The 27827-nt window shown below is 38.6% G+C and overlaps 1 protein-coding gene across 8 annotated transcripts; it reads right to left on the reverse strand.

Annotated features, from left to right (window-relative positions):
* Window positions 1-4007: 4007 nt before the first annotated feature.
* On the reverse strand, window positions 4008-27827 carry TMEM267 (transmembrane protein 267). Of its 8 annotated transcripts, XM_049863411.1 has the most exons (5): window positions 27686-27827; window positions 16653-16737; window positions 14766-14845; window positions 12473-12853; window positions 4008-5403 (listed from the first exon to the last, which is right to left on the reverse strand). In XM_049863411.1, the coding sequence occupies exons 4-5, from the start codon at window positions 12782-12784 to the stop codon at window positions 5068-5070; spliced, it is 648 nt and encodes a 215-aa protein (XP_049719368.1). In that variant the 5' UTR covers window positions 12785-12853; window positions 14766-14845; window positions 16653-16737; window positions 27686-27827; the 3' UTR covers window positions 4008-5067. The 8 variants fall into 8 exon arrangements, with proteins under 8 accessions (XP_049719368.1, XP_049719379.1, XP_049719371.1 ...); XM_049863422.1 differs by lacking the exon at window positions 16653-16737 and having other exon boundaries at window positions 27699-27827; XM_049863414.1 differs by lacking the exon at window positions 16653-16737 and having other exon boundaries at window positions 14766-14856; window positions 27699-27827.

Consider the following 27827-nt stretch of genomic DNA (forward strand, 5'->3'; position numbering starts at 1 on the left):
ATTAGAGCTGGAAAAGTGTCTTAGCCTTAGCCTATCCCTTTTTGGCTCAAAGGGGATGACTACAGCCTTGTCCACGGCACAGTGATTCAAGAAAGCTGTTTCAGGAGTGTGCAAGGTGGCTCACTAGCTCATATTAAACAAAACTACCAGCAACAAAATAAGAACTAAAAACACCTACGGAGTTGTGGTAGGCAGAACAATGCCTGCCAAAGGTGTCCCCATCCTAATGCTGGAACCTATGACAGAAGCCTAACTAGGGGGAAAAAGAGGGGGACAAGTAGAGTGCTTGCCCTTGGCACCACTTGAGGCAGGGTCCCAATTAGCAGTTTCTATGGGCCATCAGTGTCCATCACCAGCTGTGACAGATCATTCAGCAATTTAACACTCATTGCCCTAGGTGCTATTTTCCGTAGTTCTTCGGCCCCTGCCTATGAATATGTTACCTTACACGGCAAAAGAGACTTTGTAGATGTGATTAAATTAAGAACCTTGAGCAGGAGAGATTGTTTTGGGTTATCCAGGTGGGTCAAATCTAATCACACATCCTTAAAATTGGAGAACCCGTCCCAGCTGTGGTCTGAGAAACGCATCGTGAAAAGGAATTGACCTACCATTGTTGATTTCCAAGACAGAGGAAGGGGGCCACGAGCCAAGGAATGCAAGCAGCCTCTAGAAGCTGGAAGAGGCAAGGAAATGGATTCTTCCCTAGTACCTCCAGAACCAAAAACAGTCCTGCCAACCTTACACTGTAAGACTTGTGTCAGACTTCTGACCTATAAAACTGCTTAATAAATCTGTCTTGTTTCTAAGCCACTTAGTTTCTGGTAGTTTGTTACACCGACAATAGAAAACTAATATACACATACACACATTGTTACAGCAACAATAGAAAACTAATACACACACACACATGTACACACACACACACACGATGTGTTCTATAACCCCCAAGAAAACCAAGTTAGGAAGACTTCCAATCTCTTGTCCATACTTTCTTCTGTTTTGTAATATTTTTACCCTTTCAAAGATTTCCCTAAAATTTATTTTCATTGACTCTCATCTGGATTGTTACTTTAAAATGGCAACTGAGAGCTTGCAGAGTGATTTGTTCTGGGTCTCACACCCTAGGAATGGCAGAGCCTTTTCCAGAAGCATTGGCCTGGGGCCCATCCTGCCTTTCACCAAGGCCAGATTACCCAAGAGCAGCTGTCAATCAGGTAAGAATCTAGAGAAACACCAGATCCTCTGCTGGCCAGGGAACCCAGCTCAACACTGAGAGACTATTGTTATAGACTCTGGGCACTCAGAAACGGAAGTCCTGGAAGAGGGAAATGTGGTATTTACACATGGCTCTCCAAGGAGTGCAGGGCCTCTACACCACACAATGTGGTCCTTATAGCAGGGCCCTTCATAAATACTTTAAAATGCCCCAGCCACACCCTGGCTGTGCTTGTGTGAAATAGCTGAGGGTAGTGAGGTGTGACCACTGTCATTTAGATGTTACACTTGCCACATAGTCTGTGTTATATAACCATTGTTTTACACTTTATATTTTATTAGCATCACCCAGGTATTTAGGGAAAATTTTTCTCTCTGCCTTTCATTTCACATGCACGGTATTGGCATCTCTGACCTGGGAACAGTAAGAGGTACTCAGCAAATGTTAAGCCAAATGTGTACTGAATGAGTAATTAATGAGCATAAGGGTGTGTGGGCTCAGACGGGTGCTCTCTTTGCAATGGTACCCGGATGACTGAAGAGGACCGTGGTGTGCCCTAGAGCCCTAAACTGACACTCCCCTCTCCTGTTGAGGCAATTATTGGGTTGTTGGGATTGGAATGCTGCCCAGACCTTGAAGCAACATTAATTAGTGCTGCTGGTATGTAAGTCAAATAACTTCTTGAAAGCTCAGTCGGAAGGGAGAAATGCTTTATAAGCCCTTGAACTATTATCATTATTCCTGGGAAGAAATGAAAGGGGACAGAGGTAGCAAGGCCTTGAATTTACGCAAAGTGTGAAATTATGGAGATGGATTATTAACAGGAGTTGCTCAGATCGGTGGGATTGCTGTGAACCTACTGGCTTGGTGCTGGATCTAATGTGGGTTTTGGTATATTGCTGGAGTCTGATGAAATAATAAAAACAGTGAATGGCTCTGAGTCTAATTGAGGTGCTGAATCCAGTGTGGAAACAGTAGCATGTCAGCAGCTCAGAGGACTAGAGTCCACTGTTAAACCCTCTGAGGAGCTGTGAACATCAGGTGATGGTGTCAGGCCAGACCTGCTTGACAACTGAAAATTGCAGTTATGATAGAAAGATGGAAGTACCTTTATTTAGTACAAAAGAATACATGCTTATTATAAATATATATAATATGTAAATATAGAGTAAAATAAAAAATTCCCACTCTCCAGAGATAACCATTGCTAATTGCTTGGTAACTATGTTTCAAAATTGTTTTCTACACAGAAATATATGTATATATTTTATAAAAATCAAATCATACTGTTCTATTACTGGTTTTTATTTTAAAAATATTTCACAGACATCTTTGCATATAAGGTTACCTCATTGATTTAAACAACTCTAGCCATCAGTAGAGTAAGCCTTTGTGGCACAGCGGTTAAAGCGCTCAGCTGCTAACCACAAGGTCAGTGGTTTGAACCCACCAGCCGTTCCAAGGGAGAAAGAGGTGGCAGTCTGCTTCTGTCAAGATTTACAGCCTTGGAAACCTTACGGGGCAGTTCTCCCCTGCTCTGTAGGGTCACTATGAGTCGGCATTGACTCGACAGCAGTGGGTGAGTGTAGCCATTAGTACCTGATCGTCTGGGCAATGATTTGTTGTTGTCAGGTGCCATCAAGTCGGCTCCAACTCAGAGTGACCTTATGTATAACAGAACAAAATGTTGCCTGGTCCTGCACCATCCTCACAATCATTTGAACCCATGGTTGTAGCCACTGTGTCAGTCCATCTCACTGAGGGTCTCCGGCTAATTTATGTTACTGATTTTCTACTGAAAAACTTCAAATGGTTTCCATTTTTTTTTCTTGCCATTATAAGCAACCACGGGAAATCCTTTTCCTTTGTGTACTTACCTGTTTATTTCCTTAGAATAAATTTCTAGAATTGGAATCCCTGCTTAAAATGGCTTGTACTTGCCAACTTGGAGTTTTCATGTCCCAAAAGGGGCACACTGCTCTCCCATTGAATTGATGTCTTTCACCAACCAGGAAGCCTCTGGAGCTTTGGTGACCAGAGCCTTTACTGGGGCCTCATTAAGTAGGCTTGATCGATCGAATCAGCCTCCCTCCCCTGAGGTTAGCTGCTATCACATGGTGGGGTCTTTCTGGCCTTGCCAGCCCCACCACCCTCGACCTAGACAAAAAACAAAATTCTTTGGGTAAAGTTAACCCCACAGTTTTATAAAGTTATTTCTGAAATCAGGTGCTTTTAAAAACTCTCTACCTTAATCAAATTTACCTTTACTATATAATATTTACTATGACACCAACGAAAGTGAAACAGTAATTGCTTTTGGAAGATAATAATAGATTGTAAGATCCAATATATTGTAAAATATAGATTGCAATCAATTTGCTAATAACAAAGAAAAAAGTTACCTCTCTACCTGAAAGAGCTTGAATCGTCAAAACAATTTATTGCACTCTTTAATATCATATAAGAAAAACTTGCTTTGGTCAGACATTGCTGCATGAATCATCCATCATTTCTCAGAGAGTAAGGCACACAATCACTAGCATAATAAAACACAAATCTATAAGAAAGTCTGGAGACAGCAGATGGTACATATGCCACAAAGAACAGCAGGTATCTCTGGAGCATTGATTTTAATATTGAGGTAACATGAAACTGTGCAAATGTAAAATTTACAGCAACTAAATCTTTCTTCTCTAAAAAGGTTAACTATTTTAAGAAAATTAACCTGAAAGAACACAGGAAAAAGCAAATTTTCTAAAACTACTTTATTTTGAAAAAAATACACTTTGTTTCTCCATAGCAGGCCAGCTAAAAAAATGGTTTAATGGGCACAATATTTTAGAATAATGTTTAAACAAGTTATTGGCAACTAAAACAGTTTTAATGGCACATTCAGAAGTTTGTATTTGAAATTACATTACTGACAAGTCCTCTTTTGTGTGAATTCAGATTCTGTGGTTATGATCCATAGAATCATAGGTTTTAATGTTTTCTTAACTTTAGTTGTTAACAAGTATTTTGTTAACTTTAGTTATATTTTTCAAAATGCATAAAACTCCAACACATGAGATTCTTGGACAAAGATACTAAAAAGGAGTACTTCGGTAAGATGTTACAATAGCCAACATATCACAACTAATTATTTCTTAAATTGATTTCTGAAACAATAACGTAGATGTACTGTTACTGTCTTTTATAAATATAATGTTTCTCACAAGTGCTCTGAAGCAGATTTTGCCAGTAATCATAAGTCACTAAGTACTCTGCAAAATAAATTTCAGTCAGGATCAATATATATGAAAAAAATAAATGTCAGTATTCACTATACATCTTATTCATGATCTCATTTATTTTGGTCATTTCATCATTTCAGTATCTTAGGAAAACGTGGACCCAAATATAGTGCTAGCTTTCCACAAATTAGTCCCCCTAAAATTTGAGCTGTTTTTCATCAGGAAATGGACTAACTTAAAGGAAGACGTCCAGAAAACTTACCTGGATGTTAATCTAACAGAGATATTAGTAAATAGTAAAGCAAGACAAACTGAAGAAGTTATAAAAATATAACACGAAATAAATAAAACTAACATTATACTATGGTGTTACAGAAGAGAGAGTCAAAATTACCACAGACAGATTTTTTTTATTAAAGTTGTAGGTGCCTCCTAGCAAGAAGATTCAGAAATTATAATAATTAAACAATATAAGTGCCTAACTTATAAAAATATAAGTAACTTATAACTTATAAAAAAATAAACAATGTAAGTGACTAACTTTTAAAAATTCACTTTAATGTTGGCAACCCATTATCATTGTCTGAACTATTTCTAGAACTGTCATATGATATGTCAGACATCAATACGAATTCCATGTTTTGAAGACATCATTTGTCTGGTCCCCGTTAAATACATAACAAATGAACAGATGTGTGGTAAAGATGACGTGATTATTACATAAAGCCAGAATGGTAAAGGAGAAGTTTTTCCAAATGGGCATATCCACAAGCCATGACGGATTCCATCTCGGATGTGGTGTGAGGTCCAGGATATAAATAACATCCAGGGCAGAAAGCACCATGAGTCTTTGAGCTTGAAAAGGTGCATTGCAAACTTCAGGGTCAGGGCTACAATGGGTATCACAGCAGAACAGTGAAGGAAAGGTCTTCGTGGAAGAGTTAAAGCAGCCTGAGGGGAGAAAGTAGTAGCTGGTATCACTTCCTTGTTGGTAAAACAAAATTTTATAGATGTTTCTTAATATTCTAAAATGCCTTCCAGGAGTCTATTGGATATGTAAGGGAAACATTTTCTATGCCACCTCAGGATACATGAATCAAATCTACTGTGTATAAGAAAAAGAAGATAAAGAATGAACAGGAGGATTTCCTCTGCAATAAAAATAAAATCAAGATATCAGGAACATAGTGATTTTTTTTTTTTTTTAAGCTTCGTATTTTTTGCCTGAAGAAGTCACAATATGAACATAATTTATATCATAAACATATGGCTCGTGCAATCTGGATTTTTAAAGAATTGTATGGGGCCTCTAAAAGCATTGAGAAAAGTCTCACAACCAAATATTTTATAATGAGTGAAGGCAATAAAATATTTGTTATAATCATTTTCTATTAGTTTTAAATATTTTCAGAATTTATTTACATTTAGAAATATTATTTAAATAAGTAGTCTAAAGTTGAGTTACACTTCAGTAAAATTCTAACCATTGCAAAAAAATCTATGCAAAATCTGAACAAATGAAAATTTCAGGCTTAAGTCCTGCATGATCCATGCGTGAAGTTTTGTTCTACCTGCTTTAAAGGCTGAATTGCAGCTAGACAGTTTTTCATAAAAAGAAAGCTGAGGATAGTGAAAACAAAACAAAAAAAACAAATCCGTTGCCATCAAGTCGATTCTGACTCTAGTGACCCTACAGGACAGAGTAGAACTGCCCCATAGGGTCTCCAAGGAGCGCCTGGTGAATTTGAACTGCCAACCTTTCGGTTAGCAGCTATAGCTCTTAACCACTATGCCACCAGGGTTTCTGAGGAGAGTGAAGGGTGCCTAAATTCAAAACTCCTCACATATCCTCCAAAAACATTATAGAACAATAAGGACAAATAAAACTATACAGAAACCCATACCTTCAGCATACCTAGAAGTCAGAGAATGCTCAAACTTAAAATCACATTCAAGTATTAAAATAACCACCACCAAAGACAATCAGTGAGTTCACTCTCACACTCCGACCACAAGCCAGGAAACACTGCATTGAAAAGAGAAGAGGGGAACCCTAAAATGGATCTAAAATTACTATGAGGGAGAGCAAGTCCAACGTGTGGTAAGTGTGAAAATACTGAAGAGTCCTGGGAGATCAGAGCACTGATTAGAGGGAGACAATGTTAAAGTGTGATAATTCAAGACTTCGAAAAGGCATTGCTTCTGAGGGAGAAGATTGTTAAAAGGGAAGGGAAAGGCACCCTTTGGAGATTGGGTGGTGATGGGAAAAAGTACTAAAAAAAAAAATTAGGTTCCTATAGAAAAAAAGCAAAAAAGTCATCCACTTAAGAGACTGTACCTTGTCAGGCTGTCAAATGAAACTGTCTTTGAACTAAAAATCTTGTAAACCTACTTCTTAAACTAGTGTTCTTTAACTCCTACCTACTGAATAAACATCAAAGAGTTTATTCTATTTTCCTCTTACCATCTCCTTTCTCCACATTTTTAGTTGTTTTATCTCTGCTTTGTCAGAACATGTAACATTTCTGTATTATTACTCTACTTTTGTCTCCACCTTTGTTTTTTAAATTCTATACCCACAATGTATTAATGCTCATCAACAGTCCTTTTGCTGACACAACCTTAACAGGAATTCCTTACAGGGAATCTTGTAAAATAGTGAAATGAAGTGATAAAACAGATCAATCTATAAAAAGCTAGCATATGTATATAAGTTTTTATGTGAGAGACTGACTTGATTTGTAAACTTTCACTTAAAGCACAATAAAAATTATTAAAAAAAAGAAAAAATATTTTGGGGACAAATGATGAACTTTGAATATGGTCTTGCTAATAGATGATATTATAGAATTAGTGTTACTTTTCTTAGGTATGCTAATGATACTGTGATTATGTAGTGGAATGCTCTGTGTTCAAGAGATGCAGCTGAAATACTTAGGGGAGCGTGTCATGAACGCTGTACATTATTGTATAAAGGGTTCCGCAAACATGCACGTTAGATTATACTGCAAGATGTTAACAATTGTTGAATTTAGATGGTAGGTATATGAGTGTTCATTGTACTTTTCTTCTAAATTTTCTGTGTTTGAAAAGATTTATAATAAAAAGTTGGGAAAGACAAGCAAAAAAAAAAAAAAAAGCTAGTATAGAGAAGGTGGTCCAAGATGGCGGTATAGCCAGACGCCTGATAACATCCATCTTCCAACAAAGACCCAAGAAAACAAGTGAATCAGATCAGGTGACAACTTTGGAACCCTGAGCATCAAAGGCAAGGCTGAAGAATCGGACTGAATGCCAAATGGAAGGAGAGACTGTATAGAAACAGCTGACACAGAGAATTATGGATTGCCAGTGCCCTGCCAGCCGAACCTGCGACTGGATGGTCATACTGAGACAAAGCAAGCAGTGTTCCCCGCCAAACCATCACCTGATGCAGACAAACAGGAATGACTCTGTGCCTACAACCAGAGCCAGGCAGGAGTGCTTTCCGCCCTATGAAAGTTAAGTGTACTCACCTCACCCATCACGCCCCTCCCAGCCTCCCATGCCAGAGGGCTGTGGACCTTTGGTACCCTCTACCCCCCTCATCCATCCTGCCCCACATGTGACTGCAGTCTGGCAGCACCTATCACCACCCTGCCTCCTTAGCCAGGGGCTCATGGACTGGTGGTACCCACCCCCTGGCTCAGCTACTCGGGCCAGGGACTATGGACTAGCGGCGCTTGCCTCTCTACCCAGCCACTGGTGCCTTCTTCTTGACCTAGCCACCTGTGCCAGGGGCCTGTGGACTTGTGGTGTCCCCTCTTCTGCCCACTGAACTGCACTGAGGCCTGCAATCTGGCGGTGCCCACTTCTCCACCCAGCCACCTGTGCTGGGTGCCCATGGATGGGCAGCACCCCCTCTTCAGCCCACCCACCCATGCCAGGAGCCCATGGTCTGGTGGCACCTTCTGCCCACCCACCCACACAAGGCACCCACAGACAGGCAGTGCCCACTCCTAAGTCCAGCCACCTGAACTGAGGCCCACAGACTGGCAGCGTCTGCTTCTCTACCTGGCCGCTGGTCCCAGGGGCCCAGGGACTGGAAGCACCCCCTTTTATGCCCAGCCAACTATGCCAGGGGCCCAAGGACCAGTGGCACCCACTTCTATGCCCAACTGTCCACACCAGGGGCCCATGGACTGGTGGTGCCCACTGCTCCACCCAGCCATCTGCGCTGGGGGCCCAGAGACCAAAGGCATCTCCTATTCCCTCCAGCCACCTGCACCAGGAGTCCGAGGACTGGCAGCAATCCCCCCACCACATCTCACTCTAGCGGATAGGGCACGCCCTTCTAGTTGGCACCTGTGGATGGACAGTATCCCCTGCTTTACCCTCTGCACCACCCCCCACCCGAAACCAGAGGTTTGTACTCACTCCGACCACCTTTGCACAACCCTGCCCAACTGGGACCATCCATGACAGTTTCTGCACCACCCACCTGGTGACTGAAGACCTAGGCACCCTCACCCTGACCACCTGACAATCAGCAGTGAGCACACACAAAACTCAACCCAGAGACCAGTGAGAATGCTCTCTACACCCATGTCCAGGTGGCCTGCTGGACGGACATACCACCTCACCACCAACATTAGCTACATCCTCATTTGCCCTGTAAGACCAGTGAATAGAGACCCATGCTCACACACCCAGCCACTGCCCCACCCACGGAGACAGGTGGTAAGAGCTCCAGTATGGCCAGACTAGTGACCAGAGTAGCACGCATGTTCCAACTATTCAGATATATCAAAACAAAATATCAAGGTGCAGCAAACAAACCTACAATAAATAAATAGGATAAATAAATAACACCTTAATGCCTTGTAGACAACAGACAATATCAAATTACATAAAGAAGTGGGACAAGATGGCTCCAGGAAGTGACCAAAATAAAGAACCAGGAAACCTTCAGGAGGAAGAAATGGTAATGGAACCACTTGATAAGGAATTTAAAAGACTAATATATAGGATTCTCCAAGAGATAAGGAAAACACAGATAAAACAAAGGAAAACACAGACAAAATCAAGGAAAATACAAAGCAATAGAAGAATTCAAGAAAACAACAGAAGAACAAAATGACAAAATAAATAGACAATTAGAAACTATACAAAAAACAGCAACTAGATATCCAAATGATTAACAATAAAGTTTCAGAAATAGACAATTCAATACAAGGACACAAGAGCAGAGTTGAATCAATGGAAGACAGAAGCAGCAAAATACAGGACAAATCCCTTGATACCAATCTGTTTGAGGAAATATCAGAAAAAATAATGAAAAAAAAATGAAGAAAGCCTAAGAACTGTATGGGACACTATCAAGAGGAAAAAATTACATATGATCAGAATTCCAGAACAGGAGGAGGCAAAAAACAAAAACAAATAAACAAAAAACACAGGGAGAATTATTGAAGATTTGCTGGCAGAAAACTTCCCTAATATCATGAAAAATGAGAAAATACCCATCCAAGACGCACAATGAACCCCATATATGATATAATCCAAAAGAAAGTCACTAAGACATATCATAATCAAACTTGCCAAAACCAAAACAAAGACTCCTCAGAGCAGCTTGGGAAAAACAAGTTACTTACAAAGGAGAACCAATAAGACTAAGTTCTGATTGCTTGGCAGAAATCAAGCAGGCAAGAAGGCAATGAGATAATATATATAAAACCTTGAGAGAAAAAAACTGCCAATGAAGAATTATATATCCAGCAAAGCTGTCTCTCAAAATCGATGGCAAAATTAGGACATTTCAAGATAAACAGAAATTAAGGGAATTTGTAAAACCCAGATCAACTTACAAGAAATGTTAAACAGAGTCCTTTGGACAGAGAAGCAACAACAGCATACAACAACCTGAGATTAGGACACAGGACAGCACCAGCCAGATACCAACCCAGATAAAGGATTCTCAAAAATAAAACAAAGCTAAAAGACTGAAAACAGGGAATCAGAGACATCAGCTGTAAATGATGACAACATCAAAACCAAAAGGGGGAATAAACGGTATAGTTATTGAACTTTCTTATGGTGGGGAGCTCAAGGCGATATCAAGAAATAAAAGACTGCTTTAAACACAGGAAGATAAAGGTACATTTAAAGGTAACCACAAAGAAAGTTAACAAAGCTACTCATCAAAATAAAAAAGAAGAAAAACATAAAGACTCAGTAAATACAAAATCAACAACAATGTAAGAAATGAAAAGAAAATCCACAAACAAAAAGAACTTAGCACTGAAAATTAAGTGGAACAAAGAAACCAGCAACACCACAAAAAAAAGGGAAGTACAACAAAATGACAGAAGTAAACTCATACCTATTGATAATCACACTGAATGTAAATGGCTTAAATGCACCAATAAAGACAGAGAAATTGGCAGAATGGATTAAAAAAAAAAAACGACTCATCAACATGCTGTCTATAGGAGACACACCTTAGACACAAAAACATAAACTAAAACTCAAAGGATGGAAACAAATATATCAAACAATAACCAAAAAAGAGTAGGAGTAACAATATTAATCTCTGACAAGATAGACTTCAGGGGACAATCCACCATAATGAGTAAAGAAGGATATTATATAATGATTAAAGCGTCAATCCACCAAGAGGGCATAACCATAGTAAATATATACCCAATGACAGAGCTCCAAAATACATAAAACAAACTCTAACAGCACTGAAAACAGAAATTGACAGCTTCACAATAATAGAAAGAGACTTCAACACACCACTCTCGGTAAAGGACAGAACATCTAGAAAGAAACTCAACAAAGATACAGAAAATCTAAAGACCACAATCAGCCCACTTGACCTCATAGACATATACAGAACACTCCACCCAACAGATGCAAAGTACACATTCTTTTCCGATGCATGTGGAATGTTCTCCAGAATAGACCACATCTTAGGCCACAGAGCAACCCTCAACAAAATCCAAAACACTGAGATAATACAAAGTAAATTCTCTGATCACAATGCCATCAAAGTAGAAATTAAGAACAGGAAGAGCAAGAAAAAAAAAATCGATTTCAAGGAAAACGAGTAACACTGTGCTTAAAAATCACTGGGTAACAGAAGAAATCACAGATGGAATAAAAAAATTCCTAGGATCAAATGAGAATGAAAACACATCATATCAAAACCCTTGGGACACAGCAAAGGCAGTCCTCAGAGGTCAATTTATAGCAACAGATGCACACATCAAAAAAGAGGAAAGGAATAAAATCAAAACATTAGCTATACAACTCAAACAAATAGAAAGAGAACAGGAAAAAAAGCCCACAGCCACCAGAAGAAAGGAAATAATAAAGATCAGAGCAGAAATAAATAAAATAGAGAACAGAAAAACAATAGAAAGAATCAACAAAACAAAAAGTTGATTCTTTGAAAGGATCAACAAGATCAACAATCAATTAGCGGATCTACAGTTTTCTGGGTGCATCCATAGTACTGGTAGTCCCCAACTTACAATACATTCAAGTTACGACAAACCGCACTTATGACTATTTTTTTGTACATCCTATTGTTAGTAATATGTATGTACATATTAAAATATATCTGTAAGTTTATATGTAATGTTTCCAACTCCCAAAGACAAATAAAGATTGGACGTATAAAGATACTGATAATAAAAGGCAATATAATGAAAACTAAAGAGAAAAAAAGAGGTATTAAACGGCAGAACTGACTTATGACAGAGTCTTTGGAATATAACCCAGTCCTAAGTCAGGGACTACCTGTACTTTGTGATGGGAAATAACTTGATTAACAACATGTCCAGATGCTCCTTTAGGGAAGAACTAGATGCTCAAAAAAGAAAAAAAAAAAAAAAACCCCAAATAAATCGACTTTCTTATTTTATCTTATAATAAGGTCAATTCTAATTAGCTCTAAGTGATCTGTGAAGATCAGTATAATGGTGCTAAGAAAGTTAAAGGAAAGACCAGAAAAATCACAATACACGCTTCTTACCTTTAATGACAGGGATCCAGCTAGAAAAAAGTGGTCTATATCAATAACAGAGGCTAAAAATCCAGCTAAAATGATTTCTCCAAAGTCAGTCTTCTTCTTGACTCCAATGACGATCGCCCATGACCACATGCCAATCGTACAATGTATTGCATTATCGGAGAGGGCACGAAGCCAGTCATTTTGCTGAATTATGGAAAACTGAAGAAGTCTGTCAGCTACTAGGCAAAATATCCCAAGACCAAGGCTGGAGATAAGAGATTCAGTGCTACAAGACTGGAGTAAAGCATGGGTTTTTTCAGTCTCTGACGCCATCACAACCAAAGTCAGTATATACTAAAAGCCATCAGGAAACAGCCTATTTTGTTTACATTTCCAGTCACCCTATAATAGAAAGCACACAAAAATATTAATGGATGATTATGGACACCCACATAATATTTAAACAAGAAAACATGAGCAATTAATTTCACAAATAGAAAAAAATAAGACCAAGTTGTAAAAACTAGTATTTCTTAACATGTTATATATAATATGCCATGAGGCCCGAGGATAATAGGTTAGCTTTGTAGGAACCATAGTTTATATAGCACTATATATTAAGAATTTCAGAAAGCCTACTGACTGACATCTATTACTTTGAGGTCATCGAACAGTTCTTCAATCATTGTGTCTACCTACCCAGCAACTACTTCCTAATAACAGCATTCCCTTCCTTTGGCAGAACTGTTTATTACAATACCCCAACTCCAGAGCTGATCAATTAGAGTTCCCTGGCCCCCTGGTCACAGTGATTAATCTAGTGATGACAGTGACCCAGCCTGGGCCAATCAAACTCCTTTCCAGGATTTTCCTAAGTAGAGCTGGTAGGGAAAAGTCCTCTTCTTCTTGGAGGCAATGAGCCCCACTACATGGAACAGCCCAGGAAAATGAACTCAGCGTGCACAGAGACACAAAGATAAGAGGCTAAGAGAATCATGAGAACGTCAAGTCCCCAGGTCTAATCCCTAAAGTTCTCAGAGCTGTACTAGTTCCTGCTACCCCAGCACTTTCCAATAAATCTTTTTCCTTTTTTGATCTTCAACCAAAAACCTTAACTGGTATAAAAAGACAATCATAATTCTGTACTGAGTGCTGCTTACTTGGCACAGAATATTGAAATAGTTTGTCCAGTTAAAGTTATCAATACTGTGTGATACATGAAGTTTTTCTGTTTTGTTTTAATTCTGAGACTAAAGAGTAAATAATTTGAGAATGACTCAACGTCCACTCTGTAAAAAGAATTATATGTACCTCACTATATATTCTAAAATTTGAATGGCAAGATAGTCAAAGACAACAATGAAAAAGAGAAACTAAGTTGGAGAACTTATATCTTCTGATTTCAAGTCTTATTAGAAAGCTACAGTAATCAAAACAGTGCAGTACTGGGGTAAAGACAGACAAATAGATCAATGGAACAGAACAGAGTCCAGAAATAGACCCATACGTGTAGAGTCAACCGATTTTTGACAAAGGTACAAAGGCAATTCATTGGTGAAAGTCTACTCAAAAAATGGTACTGGAACAACCTGATATTCATATGTAAAAATAATGAACCTCAATCTATATCATACTCTATATACAAACATTAAGTCAAAACGGATCTCAGACCAAAATGTAAAACATAGAACTATAAAACGTCTGTAAGAAAACATAGGAGAATATTTTTGGGTCCTTGGGTTATGCATAGAGTTCTTAGCTACAACACCAAAAGCTCAATACATTAAGAAAAAATTTTGATAACTTGAACTTCATCAAAATTAAGAACTTCTGCTCTCTGAAAGATATGGTTAAGAGAATGAAGACAAGCCACAGATTGGGAGAAAATATTTGCAATGAACTGGGAGAAAATATGTATAAATCTCATATTTAATAAAGATATATCTTAACTTGCATCCAGAATATATAAAGAATTACCAAGAACAGAAACAGAAAAACAAATAACTCAATACAAAAATGAACAAAAGATTTGAACAGGTACCTTACTAAAAGTGATATAAAGATGGTAACAGGCATATGAAGATGCTCAACAAAAAAATTATTAGGAAAATGCAAATCAAGCGACAATGAGAGATCAAAACACACCTATTAGAATGGCTAAAACTAAAGACTGACCATACCAAGTGTTGAGAAGGCAATGAAGCAACTGGAACTCTCAAACATTGCTGGTGGGACTGGAAAAAGAGTTATTCAGTTTCTCAAAAATTTAAACATAAATAATGACTCAGTCATTCCACTCCTAAGTTATACTTACCCAACAGAAGTGGGAATATATGTTCATACAAAGACTTGTACATGGATTTTCACAGCATCTTTATTTGAATTAGCTCCAACCTGAAAACAACCTAAATGTCCATCAACAAGTGGTGGATAAACAAAGTGCAAAATAAACAAATGAGTAATACATACAACATGGATGAATCTCAGAATAACTATACTAAGTGAAAGAAGACCAAAAAAAAAGAGTACATAGTGAATGTTTCCATTTATATAAAATTCTAGAAAATGCAAACTACAGTGACAGAAAGCAGATCAGTGATTGCTTGGGGACAAGGGCAGGAAGGATTATAAAGGGGCATAGACAAACTTTTGCAGGACAGATACGCTCATTATCTTGATTGTGGTGACAATTTCACATGTCAAAATGAATCAAATTATACACTTTAAACATGTACAGTTTATTACATGTCAATTATACTTGTAGAAAGCTGCAAAAAAAGTTAATAAAATATACTTTGTTAATAATAACAGCAGGCTTTCATGAAAAAGAACAATCTGAAAACAAGAAAGATTATGAAGATGATAAACCTGATCACCCAATTAAAAAGTAAATAGAAGCAATGCATAGTAGAAGGAATACTTCATACAACAGAATTAGTAATAAGAACACTTTCAAAGATTTTCAAAGCTTAGGGGGAGAAAAAAGGAGAAAGAGTTTGGCATTGAAAGAAAAAAATAAATTCCAAAAAACAAAAAGAAAATCCTTAGAGTTTCCAGGCCAAAAAAGAAAAAGTTACCTGCAAAAGATAGTAAGACTAACATCAACCGTATACGCCAGAATATTGTGGGACATCATTTACAGAGCACTGAGAGAAAAGGATCATGACTATATAATTCTAAACAAAACTAAATTGTGGCACATATATGAAGATCATGAATTTTAAGAGTTTTGCCTTAGAAATTTTGATATCCATGTACCATTTCTGGAAAAAAAAAAAAAAAGGAATGAGAAACAATTTCTAAATCTGGGAGGGGAAGGAAGGAGAGAATAAAGGAACATGATCAATACTGTCAGACAGAAAAGGAAAAAATCAAAGAACTAACCCTAAAAAAAAAAATTAAAAAGCGATCAGGACCAACCATATAAAATACCACAAAAAATGCGGATATGTTAAATTCTCTATAAAGAGACAAAAATAATTCAATTGTGACAAAAGGAAATGCCCATCAAGTTATTGTTTATAAGAAAACACCTAAAACAAAAAGTATCAGCAAGATTGGAAATAAAGAGCCAAGATTGGGACCACTCCAGAAATCACCTTCTACAGATAGACAATGATGCTGATAAGGAGTGAACTTCATAACTCAAGTGGGAACACAAGACTATGTGAGTGACTCCTGGCTGGTGATGAGATGAGAAGAAATAGGGGGACAGAGGCTGGCTGAATGGACACCGGGAGGACAGGGTATGCATGGCTTTTTGTATGAGACTGACTTATTTGGAAACTTTCACCTAATGCACAATTAAAAAAAAAAAAAAGATTGGAAGTAAAGAGATGGAAAAGTATCTATCTAGGAAATACAAACAGAACAAAGCAGCAGTGGTAACATTAACATCAAACACAGTAGAATTCAAGGCAAAAGTGGTTAAATGGGGCTAAATGGATAAAATATTCACATCATAAAACCAAAAAACAAACCCATTGCCATCGAGTCGATTCCAACTCATAGCGACCCTACTCACATCATGGTACAGTTATATAAGGTAAGAGGATCATGTCAAACAACATAGCAGTAAAATATATAAACTAAAACAGGGAGTCAAGAAAATCAGGGCTTCAAAGCAGTTTGTCCCAGTTCAAACCCCTGCTGAGAATTTACATTTCTAATAAGTTCACAGAAGGTTATACATAAGAATCACCTGGGAATCTTGTTAAAATGTAGATTCCGATTCAGTATATCTGAGGCAGAAATGCAAATTCTCAGCAGGGAACCGGTTTGATGCCCTGCAGAAAAGGTATAGATAATTGCAATAATTACAAATATGATTTCATACACAAGTATAGGATGTTTTACACTACATAGAACATAATTCTTTTCAAATGTCTGTGGAATATTTATAAAAATTAACCACATGTTTACTAAACCATCAAAAAGAAAAAAAGTCAGTGAAGCCTAAAAAGTAGAGATGTTCAGTCCAAATTCTCTGATCACAATGCAATATAATTCATCACATTTTAACAAGTTAAGAAAGAAAAATACAGTGGCCTAATTAGCTCAAAGAAACTCAGCTTAATATTGGTGCAGGTAACATTTTTTAAGGTCAAAAGACTTGCCTATCTTTCAAGTGTTAATGCTCCAAAAACATTTCAGGAAAGAAAACAAAAACAGGGACTTCGTTTGCTTTGTTTGTCAATATATTCTCAGCACACAGAAGGTGCTCAATAAATATTTACTGAATGGATGAATGAAAAATTACCATTCATTGTATCTGTTAGGCATCAGGTATTGTATATTAAATGTAAAAAAGGCACTTAATAAAATGTAACATTTACTTTGTGAAAGAGCCCCCAAAACCTAGGTGCTTGGCATAGGGTGCAAAATTTTGTTCAGACCTGAAAAGTAAGAGACATTCAAGTCGAGCTTACAGTAATCTGCACTGACTCAGAGAAGAAGAGGAGAGGAGAGTCAGAACAACTGCTACTCTCAAAAAGAATGTTTTTGTACAAGCCGCTCCTATCTTCGAAAGATAAGACCATTTTCACAAAATGCTTCCGTAGGCTAGCTCCAGGACAGGACGTTTACAGATTAACTAATATATGACCTATAATTACTAATGTATGACTTGTAATTACTGATGTATGACTAATGATTACTATTTCTCTAAACTTCTCCTTTATAAAAAGCCCTTCTTACTTTGGGACATGTTGTACGTTTGCTTCGTGTTCCCCAACTTGGGTTCCCCACTCGAGTTGCTATCCCTTCAATAAAACTCTTTATTTTCACTTTAACAGAGTGAGCTGTGATCCTCTTTGACAATTTCTGGAATCTCCATTTTTAGCAAGTACACATACCAGGTGTCATGGATTGCGTTGTATCCCCCCAAATATATGTGTCAACTTGGTTAGGCCATGCTTCCCGGTATCGTATGGTTGTCCTCCATTTTGTGATTGTAATTTTATGTTAAGAGGATTAGGGTGGGATTGTAACACCACCCTTACTCAGGTCACCTCCCTGATCCAGTGTAAAGGGAGCTTCCCTGGTGTGTGGCCTGTACCACCTTTTATCTCTTGAGAGATAAAAGGAAAGGCAAGCAAGCAGAGTTGGGGACCTCATACCACTGAGAAAGAAGCACCAGGAGCAAAGGGGGTCCTTTGGACACAGGGTCCCTGCACCTGAGAAGCTCCTCTACCAGGGGAAGATTGAGGACAAGGACCTTCCTACAGAGCCTGCAGAGAGAGAAAGCCTTCCCCTAGAGCTGACACCCTGAATTTGGACTTTTAGCCAACTTTACTGTGAGAAAATAAACTTCTCTTTGTTAAAGCCATTCACTTGTGGCATTTCTGTTATAGTAGCCCTAGATGACTAAGACAGCAGGTAATTCTTATGTTTATTAAACAACGAGAATCACTAGTTCACCCTGCCCCAAAGTGGTCAAAACCTGAAGACACTACCTTAAAAGTCAGAAACACTACAACTATTCTAACATTTTTCTGACAGTTTTGATCAATGTGCTAAGGCCAAAAAAATAAATCATCGCCTTGTCAGGAAGATAATTACATTAGTTTGCGGGTGAAATGACTGCCTATACAACAGGATCAACTGAAAATTGTTAGAATTTAAGTTCTAAAAGGGGACTACTTTGAAGGCAAATAGTAAAACAATCTTGTTAATATACCAGGACTAATCATTAAAAGAAAAATTAACATTCACAACAGCAACAAAAATTCAAAATACCAAGGAATAAACTAATCAGGAAATGTATATTAAGAACTACAAAACTTTATTAAAGAACATAATGGCTTTGCAGTATGTCAACTCAGCTAAGCTGGAATTACATTTCCCAGAATTCCCTTCGCTGTACAGTTCTGGGTAGTGTTATCTGCAGGCGACATTTTGCATGAGATATGGAAGGCAGAAGTGAAAAAGTGGCCATATTTTTTACGCTGTGAAGGTTAGGGCAAGGCACCAGACACTGTGGCAACTTGCTTGTGTTGTTGCTGATCTGCTAGCTCACCTTGCTAGCATGGGAAAACAGCTGGTCCTGCAGTTCCTTCAGCTCCCACCTAGCTCTTTCTTGTGGGGCTTTCTTCAGCTTCTCCAAATCCTAGTCTTCAGATGCAGCTTTGAGGTTAAGTGCCAACCTCTCCTGCAGCTCACCCAAAGCATCAAAGCTAGATCTGGTGAGAGGCTCATGCAGGTTCCATTTGCTTCCCAAGGATTTCAGTTTGTCTTTGCTCTATTCACATCCAGCTTCCCTTACCAGTTCCTCCTCTAGCTGATCTGCACCAACTTCAGACTCAACAATAGACTCTGAGGCAACAAACAGCCTATACAGACTGGTCTACCAGCTCCTCTAATTATGTAAGTTCCAACCACTATAAATTCCTTATTCTTTATCACACAAAGTAGTTCTGTTTCTTTGATCAAACTTAATTGATGCAAAAGCCAGACTATTTTATTGCATAAGAAGACAACATTGATGGTGTTATGGATTGAATTGTGTCCCCCCCCCAAAATGTGTGTCAATGTGGCTAGTCCATGATTCCCAGTATTGTATGATTGTCCATCATTTTGTCATCTGATGTGATTTTCCTATGTGTGGTAAATACTACCTCTATGATGTTAATGAGGCAGGATTAGAGGCATTTATATTAACAAGGCAAGACCCAATACAGAAGATTAGGTTGTGTCTAAGTCAATCTCTTTTGATATATAAAAGAGAGAAGCAGGCAGAGAGACACACAGACCTCATAACATCAAAAAACAAGAGCCAGGAGAATAGTGTGTCCTTTGGACTCGGGATCCCTGCACTGAGAAGCTCCTGGACCAGGGAAGACTGATGACAAGGACCTTCCCCTAGAGCTCACAAAGAGAAAAAGCCTTCCCCTGGAGCTGGCACCCTGAATTCAGACTTCTAGCCTCCTAGACTGTGAAAGAATAAATTTCTCTTTGTTAAAGCCACCACCTGTGGTATTCCTGTTACAGCAGTACTAGATAACCAAGACAGAATTTGGTACCAGGAGTAGGGTGCCGTTCTAACAGATACCTAAAATGTGGAAGTGGTTTTGAAACTCTGAATGGACAGAAGCTGGAAGGGTTTTAAAGTGCCTAACAGTAAAAGCCTACATTGCCTTGAAGAGGCTGTTGGTGGAATTATGGACGTCAAAGACAATTCTGGTCAGCTCTCAGAGGGAAGTGAAGAGAGCTGTTGCACTCGCAGACAGCAAGATGCAGCAGCAGAAGACCGGCAGTGGCAGAGAACCAGCAGCGGCAGAACCAGGAGACCAGCTCAAGATAGTGCAAAAGAGCTAAGTGCCTTTGGCAGGAGGCTTCCCGGCGGAGTGGCGGTGCCTCAGGGCACTTAACGGTGGCGCTAGGGTTGCCAACCCATGGAGCAAGAGAGCTGAGGGCCTTCTGGCCGAAGTTTACTGGCAGACTGGGGTGCCTCCAGACACTTATTGCTGGAGCTAAAGGGCTTTGGAACACTTGCCCCAGCTTGGCAGACACAGATGGTGAGGCCCAAGGGGTCGAGAGGCGAAGGAACCAGGAAGCAGTAGCTGAAGAGACAAGGAACACAGCAAACAGAGTTGCCTCAGTCTCAAAGGGTATGGCCACAACCTCCAGGGTCTCAAAGGGTGGAGCTGCCACTCATATGGACAAGGAGAGTGGGGCTGCCTGGAGTTTCCATGGTTAGATAGCTTTTGTAATTAGCTTGGTTATCAAGTTTGGGATATTTATATGAATTTGTAAACAGATTTCTATACGATTCAGCTAGCTACTTTTAGAGAAGGCAGTCAAAATCATTTTTAAAGAACTGATAGACATGACTACATAAAACTGCCAAATGTCTACATAGCAAAGTTAAACAAATAAATGGAGGGCATTTAAAACATTTATAACAGCAAAATTTTGAACATTTATGACAGAGAAAGATTAGTAGTCCTAATTTTTAAGGGCTCTCAAAATTAATAGGAAGAAAAAATAAGTATCCCAATAATAAAGTGGGCAATGTATGAAAAAGGCAACTTGAAAAAGGAAGAAATACAAATGATCAAACAATTTGTTAAAGGACATTCAACTTCATTAGTAATGAATGGAATTCAAATTAAAACAATGAGATTTCAACATAAGATTGACAAAAGACTGCTAATACTCTCTGTTACTACTGGTGGGGAAATGATCACTCTCAGATTGTTAGTAGAGTATGTTGTTGTTGTTAGGTGCTGTCGAATCAGTTCGGACTCATATTGACCCTATGTATAACAGAATGAAGCACTGCCGATCCTGTGCTATCCTCACAATCATTGCTATGTTTGAACCTATTATTGCAGCCATTGTGTCAATCCATCACTGTGAGGGTCTTTCTCTTTTTTGTGGACCCTCTACTTTACGAAGCATGATGTCCTTCTCCGGTGACTGGTCCCTCCTACCAATAGGTCCAAATTATGTGTAAAACGAAGTCTCGTCATCCTAGCTTCTAAGGAGCATTCTGGCTGTACTTTTTCCCAAGACAGATTTGTTCATTCTTCTGGCAGTTCACAGTATATTCAATATTCTTCACCAACACCATAGTTCAAATGCATCAATTCTTCTTTGATCTTCCTTATTCATTGTCCAGCTTTTGGATGCACATGAAGCAACTGAAAATACCATGGCTTGGGTCAGGTGCACCTTAGTCTTCAAGGTGACATCTTTGTTTTTCAACACTATAAAGAGGTCTTTTGCCCAATGCAACACATCTTTTGATTTCTTGACTGCTGCTTCTATGGGTGTTGATTGTGGATCCAAGTAAAATGAAATCCTGGACAACTTCAATCTGTTCTCCATTTATCATGATGTTGCTTATTGGTGCAATTGTGAGGATTTCTGTTTTCTTTATGTTGAGATGTAATTCATACTGAAGGCTGTGCTCTTTGATCTTCATCAGTAAGTGCTTCAAGTCCTCTTCACTTTCAGCAAGCCAGGTTGTGTCATCTGCATACTACGGATTGTTCATGCGTCTTCCTTCTGTCCTGATGACGAGTTCTTCTTCATATAGCCCAGCTTCTCGGATTATTTGCTCAGCATACAGACTGAATAAGTATGGTGAAAAGACACAATCCTGATGCACACCTTTCTTGATTTTAAACCTTGCAATATCCCCTTGTTCTGTTCAAATGACTGTTTCTTGGTCTATGTATAGGTTCCTCATGAGCACAATTAAATGTTCTGGAATTCCCACTTTTCTCAATGTTATACATAATTTGTTATGAGCCACACAGTTGAATGCCTTTGCATTGTCAATAAAACACAGGTAAACATCTTTCTGGTATTTTCTGCTTTCAGCCAGGATCCATCTGACATCAGCAATGATATCCCTGGTTCCATGTCCTCTTCTGAATCCGGCTTGAATTTCTGGCAGTTTCCTGTCAATATACTGCTGCAATCTCTTTTGAATGATCTTCAGCAAAATTTTACTTGCATGGGATATTAATGAGATTGCTTGATAATTTCCACATTCTGTTGGATCACCTTTGTTTGGAATGAGCACAAATATGATCTCTTCCAGTCAGCTGGCCAGGTAGCTGTCTTCCAAAAATCTTGGCATAGACAAGTGAACGCTTCCAGTGTCATATCTGTTTGTTGGAATATCTCAGTTGGTATTCTGTCAATTCCTGGAGCTTTGTTTTTTTGCCAATGGCTTCAGTACAGCTTATATAAACTGTAGAGTTTAAACTGGTAAAACCTTTCCAGTGGACATTTTGACAATATGGACCAAAAACCATTAAAAATAAGTACATAAACCAGAAACTACATCAGCCCGAGACCAAAAGAACTAGATGGTGCCTGGCTACAACCGATCACTGCCCCGACAGGGAACACAAGAGAGAACCCTTGAGAGAGCAGGAGAGCAGTGGGATGCAGATCCCAAATTCTCATAAGACCAGACTTAATGGTCTGACTGAGACTAGAAGGACCCCTGAGGTCATGGTCCCCAGACGTTCTGTTAGCTCAAGACAGGAACTGTTGCCAAAGCGAACTCTTCAGACAGGGACTGGACTGGACAATGGGATAGAAAATGATACTGGTGAAGAATGAGGATCTTGGATCAAGTAGACACATGAGACTATGTTGGCATCTTCTGTACGGAGGGGAGATGAGAGAGCAGAGGGGGTTAGAAGCTGGCCAAATGGACACAAAAATAGAGTCGAGGGAAGGGGAGAGCAATTAGGAGTATATAGCAAGGTGTATATAAATTTTTATATGAGAGACTGACTTGATTTGTAAACTTTCACTTAAAGCACAATAAAAATTAAAAAAAAAAAAAAGTACAAACTCCTTTGAGTTAACATTTACAATTCTAGGAATTCATCCTGAAAAAAAAAAAAATCAGAAAAAATACAAAGAGCTATATATGGATGTTTAGGATGGCATTGTATATAATAAGGAAAACTCATTAACAGTATATATGTCTAAAATATAGGACTAGTAGAATAAATTCCACACTATATTATGCTGTGGCTAAATAATACTTATTCTCATATTTATTGACATGGGAAGATGCTCAGTAGACATTAAATTTTAAAAGGTAGCCTATAAAATATGTGAAGTATTACATTTTTTTTGAAAAATAGTACACACACATAAGTTTTAAAGGCTGCTCAGTTGTCTCTCAGTGGTGGGCTTACACATGCTTTTTTTTTTTTTTACCATTTTTTTCTTTCTTTGATTGTCTAAAAATTTTCAATGTCCTACTATTATTACCATAAAACCAATAAAGCTATTTTGAAAAGTTAAAGCCAGAAGTTTCCAATTAAGGGGCAAAAGGAGCTTGTTTGTCAATAACATTAAAGTAGCAATATAAAATAAACAACCCAGACTGTGATGCTAAATCAGCCTCTTAAAGCTATAATAAAAAATCATGTAAACATATTACTAGGTAAAACAGTATATACATTAGCAAGGTGCTAATATATAACATAAATAAATTGTTTACAATTATGTTAATTTTATAGTACCATATAAAAATAAGTTGTTCATATTTATGTATTAGTTGATATATGAAAAGTCTGTGTGAAATATTTCTGTTTCTCTAGATGAAATAAACTCATGTAGCTTCCTCTAATTCCTTCGTGCTACTATGAAGAATACTTACTCTTTAGAGAACAAGTATTTTGTTAATGATAACAGAGTCTACAATAATCTTCAAATTCTTGATTATTTGCAATTAATGAAAATTATCCTCTGAAACACTAAGATCAGGTTATTTGCCACAGACTCTCCTAGGATCTATAGAAATAATGATTTTAAGGAACTTTCATCCAAGAGATACAACCAAAATGCAAAAGATATCTCTATTATAAAGTTATGAATGCTTTGTGTAAACTTCAGGATTTATAATCCCACATTTGTTTCTAATTTAGAAAATAAACATTTGACACTTGAATTGATAAAGAAGTCAATGTTTAAAAGTTTAGTGCATACAATTTTAAAGTTTATAAAATATTCCTTTAATCAAAGATAAAAGTCATCATCAGCTTATCTGGGTGGGAACTGGGACTCAAGGCTTGAATTAATAACTAAACCAGGTAGGCCCAGCAGGAGCAATATTCTCCTTCAATTAGCAGTGGCCTGTAATTAGCCCTAGAGAGTAAGAAGGCCATTCAGATGAATGAGTGTGACAAGAATGTAGGCTGCTCAGACTACACAGAGGTCTAACAGGTAAGTTCTGAGGGCACTCAAACTACGATTATATGTGCATGTAAATATAGATGTATTTTCAAATTTTATCACAGAACACAGAGAAAAATAAAAGGTCAGTATTAACTTAATTGCAAATTGCATGATGCCTCTATATAGCATTGCATTATATCTTAACTCATGACACAATTTTTATAATCACAAAATACATTTAAACGTTATTAACCTTATACTTCATAAGGTGACAGCACACAACAACCCTACACTTACATGAGTTCAGATTCTAAAAGGATCTAGTTAAAGTATCATGAGCAAAGTGAAAAATCAAAAGATCATTTCAAAACCAGAGACTTACATCATCCTGAGACCAGAAGAACTAGATGGTGCCCGGCCACAACCGATGACTGCCCTGACAGGGAGCACAACAGAGAACCCCTGAGGGAGCAGGAGATCAGTGGGATGCAGACCCCAAATTCTCACAAAAAGACCATACTTAATGGTCTGACTGAGACTAGAGGAATCCCGGAGGTCATGGTCCCCAAACCTTCTGTTGGCACAGGACAGGAACCATTCTCGAAGACAACTCATCAGACATGGAAGGGACTGGACAGTGGATAGGAGAGAGATGCTGATGAAGAGTGAGCTATTTGTATCAGGTGGACACTTGAGACTGTGTTGGCATCTCCTGTCTGGAGGGGGGATGGGAGGATAGAGAGAGTTGCAAGCTGGCAAAATTGTCACAAAAGGAGAGACTGGGAGGGCTGACTCATTAGGGGGAGAGCAAGTGGGAGTATGGAGTAAGGTGTATATAAACTTATATGTGACAGTCTGACTTGATTTGTAAACGTTCACTTGAAGCTCAATAAAAGTTAAAAAAAAAAAGATCATTTCAAGTATTTAATGATAATCAAAATTTAAAGTGAACTGAAAAAGAAAAACTTGTTTACAAAATAACTGTCCCACAATTTATAAATAGGAATACAGACATAATGGGGGCAATCCAAATGTATTTTATAAATGTAAAGTATAAATAGCTGGCTTAATGAAAAAGGAGCAAAAAGCACACATGAATGAATTTGGAAGCAAATCCTTCAGCCACAGTGAAGCCTTCAGGTGCCTGCAGCACAGGCTGACAACTGGATTGCAACCTGGGTGGACCCTGAGCCAGAACTACCCAGCTAAGCTTGTTCCAAAGTCCTGACCAGGGAAACAGTGAGGTAGTAATTGCTGTTTTAAATCTCTAAGTGTTGGGGGTAATTCGTTATGCAGCAATAGATAGCTAAAACAGTACCGTTTCTATTAAGAAAACTATAATCATGAGAAACTAGTTTGTTCTATAAACCTTCATCTAAAGTACACACACACAAAAAGTATGATCATGGTCTGGCATCTATATTCCACTCTAACTATTGGTGCAGATATTGAACATATCTGGCTTCGATTCTGAGTATCGGCAAGAGAAATTTAACATACCCGTTAAAAAAAATTTTTTTTTCTCTCTATTAATTACTGTCTCTGACTAGGACACACAAAACAAACAAAAATTAATCGAGTAGATTCCAACTCATAGCGACCCTACAGGACAGAGCAGAACTGTCCCATAGGGTTTCCAAGGTGGATTCGAACTGCCGACCTTTTGGTTGGTAGCCGAGCTCTTAACCACTCCGCCACCAAGGCTCCAAACCCCCTGCCATGGAGTCTATTCCGACTCGGAAATGTACCCATATTTCTTCATATCTTCTTCTTCCTGCTCCTCACTGTACAAATAGAATGGGCCCATGAACTTCCTAAAATGTAAAATAGCTTTATGTTTATTTTACATATTCACTTCAATGAGGTTTCCTAAGAATAGTAATTATAATATTCTTTATACCTGCCATGCTATAAGATCTAATGTGCTCAGGGCATTTAATAAATATTTTCATTACAAGGGGTAGGCAGATAAGCAGTCCTCAGCCTATGAGCTAAAGATATTATTTGGGACGGTTTCTCTGCCATAAGGGTCAGTCACCAAGACCATAATTTTCTATCACCAGACCATAATTTTCTATGACTTGCAGGAGCCACTTTCTTCAGCGGCCAAACTGCCACTATCCCATCCCCATTATATTAAAATACCATCAAATATAGGCCATCAAGGTATACATAGTAGTAATTCCCTCTTAACTCCACAAACACATAATTAGCTGGTTACTTTATATATATGCTATCATGTATTGTCTACTCATATTCACTGTGGCATGGTATCTGCCACCACAAATGAGTTAATGAATTTCCAGTGTAAATATCACCTTCTGATTTGCTCCCCCCCACCCCCATCTCACAAATACTTGGGGGGGGAAAAAAAAAACCTGGGGTGAAAGCACGGTCCAAAAATTGTCTTTATTGCACTTAATCCTTAGCTAACTTTAGTCCTCTTTGAGCGGTAGGGTTGTTGCGCTCCCTCTATATCCCTAATACATATAATTTCTTCAGTACTGTAATACCAAAAGCAGATGCCCAATCTGATGCCATTAACTTACAAGGAAACAAATCTTGCCCACTTTCACTGAAACTTGTTAGTCATCAGATCTCTGCATATAAAATGTTCGTTCCTATGGCCATGACGAAAGAAAACATACAATTTTGAATTTCAACATGTTTTAAGTCTCAGCAAATTCCCAAAGCCATTCTTTTGTAAGGTTAGTACGATGCAATAATTTTAAAAATGTCAGCTAAGAAATACGGCAGAAAGAAGCCCTGGCGTCTGCAGCGAGGGGACCATGTCACACTTTACAGCATTCAAGTCTCTAGGGCCCGGGGTTCTGAAAGGCTCTTAAACCTGTATACCTGGTAAGGATCGCAATAGGTTCCTCCAGCAAAACTCCTGGGCACCACCCCTCCTCCCACCCGCCCCCCCCAACACAAGGGGCACGAAGCCTAAGCGAGGGCTGGGTATTATGAGCTCTGTAAGAGTGATAAAGCCAGAGAGCGACAGTGCCCGCTCGCGTGCCACGCACCCCGCTTGCTCAGGGCTCCCGCGCCCCTGCCCTCTCTGCATGTCATCCCTACCCGGAACCCGGACCTTCCAGACTTCAGGCTCGGTCAGTCCCCGCCTCCGGCTTCTCACATCAGGCGCAGCTTCACGCCGTCCATGCAGGACCCCTCCCGCCGGGTGCCTCTCAGCAGCTCCGCCGGTCCCACCCTCGCTCGC

The sequence above is a fragment of the Elephas maximus genome, chromosome 2 (assembly GCF_024166365.1).
Source record: "Elephas maximus indicus isolate mEleMax1 chromosome 2, mEleMax1 primary haplotype, whole genome shotgun sequence".
NCBI classification, from domain to species: Eukaryota; Metazoa; Chordata; class Mammalia; order Proboscidea; family Elephantidae; genus Elephas; species Elephas maximus.